The following is a 7,322-nucleotide window of genomic DNA, read 5'->3' as shown; positions in this document are numbered from 1 at the left end:
CGATGGCTCCTTGCTACAATCACAGTTGAAGGAATGAGAAGTCTTGCAGATGTGCTATGCTCTCTTTTAGATTAAAGAGAAAAGGAGCACGAATCAAAACCAGCAAGCGATGTTTCATTTCCTAGAAGTCATCTAAAGTTGAAGGCCGGAAAAAGTGAACAAAAGCTGTAATTCAAGTGATTAATATCAATTGTCTCTCGGGACCGAGGATAGTGATATGCAACTATATATATATATATATATATATATATATATAGAGAGAGAGAGAGAGAGAGAGAGAGAGAGAGAACAGAGAAAGCATCCTGGCTCACCTGATTTCAACTCACCATTTCCTAGAGGAAGGTTTTGGATAAATGGATAAAAATTAAATATCCAATTTGAAAAGGGATGCCCGGATACACTAAAAAGAAGGATCAAATTCTAAGAAAGAAAAGAAAATATCCCATTGATAAATAACATTTGTTTTGGATTGTTTACAGAGAGAATTGCAACGTGATGACGCATATGCCATGAGGCAAAGAAGAGAACATACACAAGTAGTAGCCTTATTCTGCAATTCTGTACCACACCCAACAGTAAAAAGCTAATAAAAAAGATTGTAATTTTGCTCACAAATATTCCAAAACCAGAGGGTGAGAAATGTTTTAATTGTATCAGACCTATGTACAAAGAAAAATCTTTGGCACGCACACCTGTAAATGAAGAAAGAGCATCTGTTTCAAGCCTCTCTAATCAATTTCTCCTCTAAATTGAGGCTCCCTGTACCAATGCAAGCTAAATATATCCATATGATGCTGTAAGTCTCTGAATATCCCTGGGACATATATCAGGATTTTGTAAAGGTTGTTGCTGCTGCTGGTTATGAGGCCACATACCACTTGAATTTTCTGTTACGACTTGCGTTTCTGATTTTATCTCATTGTACGATGATTGCTGATTTTGATTTTGTAAAGCAGCAGCCATGAGCAATGGATTTTGAAGATATTCAGGCCACTTGATGTCCTCGTGCTGGCTTCCCATCAAGTGGTTCTGTGCCTCCTTTTCTGCTGAGCCACACTCTCCTAGTCCCCAGGAAAAGATGGTGTTCTCAAAGAAGGAGCTGTTGCTTTGCAGCTCGGTACTGCCATTGCTTACAGTATTGCTGTTACTGTTGCTTCTGGGAGTACCAGTTTCCCACAGCCGACAGCTGTTGGTAGTAAAAGAGGGCAATGAAGGATTGCCAGGTGAAACAGTAATGGAAGGCTTGTAGCTCATAGAAGTAGAATGAAATGAGCTTGTTACTGCTGGTGGAAGAATGGAGGGTATCGCAGTCGAAGAGAATTCAGAGTTCATGTCAAAAGCTTTGCTGGTTTGGCTCAACCAGAGGGAGGGAATCGAGTTCGTTGCGAGCCTGGCATTGGATGCATAATTCAATTGCTGAAGAGGGAAATGCCCCACGAAATCCGAAGGCTGGCAGTTACTTGTGGAACCTTGATGGTGGGAGGCTGTAAACCTATCCAAGAAAAAGTCTCTGTTGCTTGTTGGTGTCATCAAATTGTTGTTAACACGGTCATTGGTGTTATTGCCGTTGCCATTCATGACCTTGGAGCTGGAAGTACTTTCCCTCTCCAATTGGTAGCCATTTGGAGAAATTGGAGATGATTTTTTTTCTTGTAAATTTGCTCCTGATGGCTTAGAATTATCAGCTTTGAGGAGGTTGAGTTCAGTATTGGAGACTGCAGAGGCTTGATCTTGGGTGCCACTAGCAGGTGGATTCTTGTCTTCTCCATTTTCAACCTCAGAAAGTGGTTTGTGGGTAACAGGGTCAATGCCTCTCTGCCTAAGTTTTTTCTTTAAGCAAGAGTTCCATAGATTCTTTATTTCATTGTCTGTCCTTCCAGGCAATTGTGCCGCAATCTGAGACCACCTGAGGAATCATTTAAGAAAACAGCATTAGCATCCATGAGAAAAGAAGACAAATTCAAAAGGAGGGATCGTTAATTATAGGAAGTGAGAATACCTATTTCCTAGAACTGCATGAAGCTCAATTATGAGGTTCTCTTCCTGCTGTGAGAATGTGCCTCTCTTCAAATCAGGCCTCAAGTAATTAATCCACCTTAGTCTGCAGCTCTTGCCACACCTTTGCAAACCTGCAAAATTCAATACAAACATCATTAATGTCCATGAACAGTGGTTCCTTTTTTTATTGAACATTACATAAACACTCTGGCTCTTAAGGATAGCGTGAACAAAAGGGTTGATGGAGTCGAGGCTGGTCTTACCAGCTTGCTTTGGGACAGAGCTCCAACAACCATGGCCATACTTGGTGATATGCCTTAAGAGTTTCTCATCTTCCTCAGGCGACCACAGGCCTTTCCTTAGCTTCTGCTTGTAGCAACAAGAGTGCCTCCCCATTTGGAGAAAGACTGAGCTGCAATGAGGGTAAGAAAAAGAAAGATACCTTTCCTAAAACAGAATACTTTGTTGAATCCTAGGTGAAATGTCAGCAATGAGCACAGATGTCTGTGAAATGGATTTGTAAGGAGTGCTTTGGTAGAAAAGATGTAGGCAGAGAGAGAGAGAGAGGCAAAGAAAATGAAGTAGCAGCCGAGAAAGGGAGTTGAATTAATATAAGGGGTAGCCTTCAAGAGAGAAAAGTCATCGTCAATATGGTGTTAAAGTCACCTCTCTCTCTCCTCGTCCCTTAATATTTTCCATTTTCTTTTCTTTTCTTTTCCGGATGATTATGTATTTCATTTAGTTGTCAAGGAGTGGACACAGTCTGAGCTGCATACATCCGTCTAATCAGAAATAATGTCTCTTGCAAGAACGGTGGGGCACTTCATTGATACTAAATATGTTTAGTAGGAAATTCGAATAATGGCTGCTAATAACCTATGCTTCTAACTCAATTCAGTGAAAGAAATGCCAACGGACAAAAGTTTATAGGCAGTTCAAAATCATAGTAAATAATTAATGGAGGTAATAAATAAATAAAAACTAGTTGAGAAATATAAATTTCAACTAATATTCTTTGTTTCACGATTCTTCCAAGGACATGCATACCCAGTAAATAATAGTTTTATGTGTCCAGGAAGCCTCATGCATCAATGAGTTATCAGGTATAATATATATATATATATATATATATATATATATATATATATATATATATATTTCAAGTAATAAAAACAAGATGAACTAAAAAAAGAATGATTTGGTGTCTAATCCTTCCTTTCGATGCAGGGTAAGGGAAGGGTTCCTTTTTTTTTCTCCCACATAAAAAATGGATGAGACCACATATAATATTTCTTTTTCTTGTGCAGAACAACTTTAGATCTTCTTTATTTTTGTATTTTAAAAGAGTTTTTAAAAAAAATTAAAATTTTTATTTTATTGTTTTCTTTACTTCAAATTAATATTTTTTTAATATTTTTAAATCATTTTAGTATATTGATGTCAAAAATAATTTTTTAAAAATAAAAAATATTATTTTAATATATTTTTAAATAAAATACATTTTAAAAAACTCATAAATAAAGTGTCTCAAGGAAACAGAGGTTACTCTCACTTCTTTACTCTATGAGCTTTTTCAGGCAATTCTTCCAAATCATGATCACCTGCCAATGTTTCATCATTACGTGGAAAGACCAATTTGTTTATGTTATTTTCTGAATTTTTTTTTTTAAAAACGTATCTTGCTATTTCTGGTAGAATTCACTTACAGTTTATTTGAAACCAATTCTATGCTGCTAGAATTTATTTCAGCAATTTAAAATGTGAAAATTATTTTTACTTGACTTTGTAAAAATACACTACCTCCCCAACTTTTTCCTTGTAGCAAAAAAAATAATAATAAAAAATTAGTGTGTATTTGATAAAGCGATATAGAGTATTTTTTTATTAGAAAATACATTAAAATAATATATTTTTTAATTTTTTAATATTAACTTATTAAAATCATTAAAGAACATTTAAAAACATAAATATAATGTTTTTTAATAGAAAAAAAAACATTTTAAAAAGCAAACAATCCATGATTCTAATCATATGTACATGAGAAAGAAAGGTATTGATATGATTAATTTTTAACAGAGCAATTAAATTTTAAAGCAAATCACATTAAAAAAAATATGATTTAAAAATTTATAAAAATATTTAATTTTAATTAGAGGCAAAATTCATTTATATTTGAAACATTAAAACTAAATAAATAATTAAAAGAATTTTATTTCTACTCAAATCTAAAGTTTTCAAATAGCTTGCTAGTATTGCAAATTACCTCTCCCCACCAATGTTTTCCATTCTTGTGGTAATTAATATATAGTATTTCTTCATTTTAGCCCTCATTGGCCTCACATGTGAAAATCAAGATAGAGATTCTTCATCAACACAAAAGTAACCACCAAACTTTGTGTTTGACACTGTGTTTTTAATAGAGTTTTTAAAAATTTTAAATTTTTATTATGTCAAATTATTTTTTTATGTTTTTAAATCTTTTTAATATGGTGATGTTAAATATAAATTTTAAAAAATAAAAAATTATTTTAATATATTTTCAAGTAAAAAATACTTTAATTATTTAGCCATAAAACTGCTTACTTTACGATAAGATTTTAAGGTAAATTTTAATGCAAAAGCACAACGTGCAGCATTGTGTATGAGTTTTTTGGCATTATAAAATTTTTTAAGTAATAATTAAAAAGTTAATTCATGTGTTCAATAAAATAAATTAAAAATTATATAAACTAATAAATCACAAAAAGAGTTATTAACTTTAATTTAAAAAATAAAATTAGAAATCAAAAAATATATAAACATGAAGATATTTGATCTCATGTCTCGAAGAGCTTTTACTTTTTATTTAATTATATGATAATAAAAATAATTTTTTATAAAAAAGTAATAATTTAAATTCTATAGAAGATGTATAATTTTTTTAGTGTAAATTCTCCTTTTCCAATTAATATATTTTTTTTTATAAAAAATACATCTTTTTTAGCAATGTTTTTTATTTTATAAAAACCAAAAGAAATTAAGATAACTATCCAAAAACAATTTAATGATTTGAAATAATGATAAAAATATTTAATCACAACCCCCCTTTCACTTATCATACGTTTTCTTAGTTTGTTTTTGTTTTTTTTTAATCAGAAATATTAATAATCTAAAAAGCAAGTTTTAATAAAAAATAATGAATTGATAATTTTGAAAAAAATGTATTAGAAGACATAAGAGTAGTAAATTTTTGAAAGAAAAATAAAAATATTTTTTTAGATATGTTGTTTATTGCTTAAAAACTCAAAGCAATTAATATAAAAATAGATAAAACTTAATGATTTAAAATAAGAATAAAAAATACCTCTTTAATCAAAACTCCTTACCCTTATTAATGCATTCCTTTTTATGTTTTTTTTATTAGAAGTATTGTTTCTTAAATAAGAACTTATCATAATCCTAAAATCAAGCTTTAATAAAAAAAAATAATGAATCGATAATTTTGATGTCAATGAATTAAAAAGTATAATAATAAACTTGACAAAATCATATAAAAAACTTATAATTAATAAATATATAAACATATATTTCATTTGTACTGAATATTCAAAGTTGATATATATATATCTCTAAAAATGATTGTTGATATTATTATAAAAACGCTAATATTACTTAAAAATAATGATATAATTGAATAATTATTTTAATAAATTTATTTAAAAAGAATATAATTATAAAATATAAAAAGAAAAAAAAAGTAATCAAAAGTAAAAAAAAAATAAAGGGTCATGCTTGCATGGGATGGACAAATAGAACAACATGCTTGGTCCACGTTTAAAACCCAAACACACTTGAGTTTTTTTTTCTTAAAGTCATCTGCCTTTATTTTGTTTAAAGTGAACGGACGATGCATCTTCCTCCTACAACCCTTGTGGTCATCAAAGACTGGTGATTGAAAAATTAAGGTAAAGTTTTCAAACCTTGAAAACACAAATTTCAACAAATGTTTTTCACCTAAAAAATTTAAAAATCCCATGAATCTCACATTTCTAACAATGAAATACATCCTAATCATCTGAAAATTCAAAATCAAATCAAATAAAAATAGTTCTTGAATCTTATTTTTCTAGCATTATTAAAGGTGAAAATTATTTTATTTGAGTTTTTCTCTTACAAATACATTTATAAATATTAAAATCAAAGTTATTAACGGTCGTAATTTAACCATCCAAATATCCAATAGCTTTCTCTCTTCTAAAATTTATACAATAACTTTCTCTCTCAACTCTCAAGACTAGGAATTGAAATACTAAAAAATAAATTTTAATATCAAAATAAAAAATAAAAAAGAGAAGGGACCAAATATAAAGATCTAGGGACCGAAGTATAATTTTACGCATTCAATGAACATTAAATGAGGGGAAAAGGCTTTAAAGTTTTGTCAATGTGAACACTGGTCCTGTTCCTCTTGATTTGTTTTCAAAACAATTAAGAAATAAATTATGCAAAATTAACCTGACATTTAACTAACTCATGATGATCTTCGATGCCACGAGACACGTAATAACAAGCGATCTGAAGAGAATAAAAAACACAATGACGTGAACGAAAACAGAACTTACGATGATTAACCGAGTGAAAAAAAGAGTAAAAAGTTTGATGAACACACAGCTAAAAATTGAGTGACATAGGGAGGAAATTTGCTTTTTTAAACAGGATGAACTGTGGTGGCACAGTAAATAAACCTACCTACGTACCTCTTATAGTGCAGTGAAACGTGAAAAGAATACAATCATGCAGTGATCATATGGGATTTAATGAATTCTCTTGTAATATATTTTTGGTGACAATAATGTGGTGATGACTAGGCGATTAAAATAACTATAATTAATATTGGGTTTTTGTTGGGGGTTTGATTTTATTTTTCTCAATGATCAGAAAGCTACAAGGCATGATTCTTAATTTAATTTGGAACCGAATATTTAATACAAATGGGAGTAAACTACATATATAAGAACATGTGTAATAAATATAAAACACCGATGGAGACGAATTAGTACTGCTGCGTTTTTCTTGCCATGGACCACCCTCCGTTAGCCTTGTTGATCAATCCGGCTTAATTTGAACTCCTTAATATATCCTAGCTGTTTCCACCTTTCACTGGGACCCTTTCCATTGAAAGATTTATTAGATTTTTCTCAATCGAAGGCAAGCTCTTGAACTGCTCATAGCACAGCCATGTAAGAATTAATGACTACTCGGAGACTTTGAGGGTATTAGTTTAACTGGTCAGATTTTAAATTGTTCTCTAAAGATTATCAGTTCGAGTTTCACAAATCTTAGAG

At 30.5% G+C, this 7,322-nt stretch overlaps 1 protein-coding gene across 1 annotated transcript; it reads right to left on the bottom strand.

Moving 5' to 3' along the window:
• Window positions 1-418: 418 nt before the first annotated feature.
• On the bottom strand, window positions 419-2,658 carry LOC133682862 (transcription factor MYB61-like). The gene is made up of 3 exons (XM_062106402.1): window positions 2,262-2,658; window positions 2,000-2,129; window positions 419-1,906 (listed from the first exon to the last, which is right to left on the bottom strand). Exons 1-3 carry the CDS (start codon window positions 2,392-2,394, stop codon window positions 775-777), a joined length of 1,395 nt encoding a protein of 464 aa, XP_061962386.1. The 5' UTR covers window positions 2,395-2,658; the 3' UTR covers window positions 419-774.
• Between the last annotated feature and the right edge of the window lie 4,664 nt (window positions 2,659-7,322).

The sequence above is a fragment of the Populus nigra genome, chromosome 2 (assembly GCF_951802175.1).
Source record: "Populus nigra chromosome 2, ddPopNigr1.1, whole genome shotgun sequence".
In the NCBI taxonomy this organism is placed as follows: Eukaryota; Viridiplantae; Streptophyta; class Magnoliopsida; order Malpighiales; family Salicaceae; genus Populus; species Populus nigra.
The sequence above is the reverse complement of the archived record's forward strand: the minus strand, read 5'-3'. Positions and strand labels throughout refer to the sequence as shown.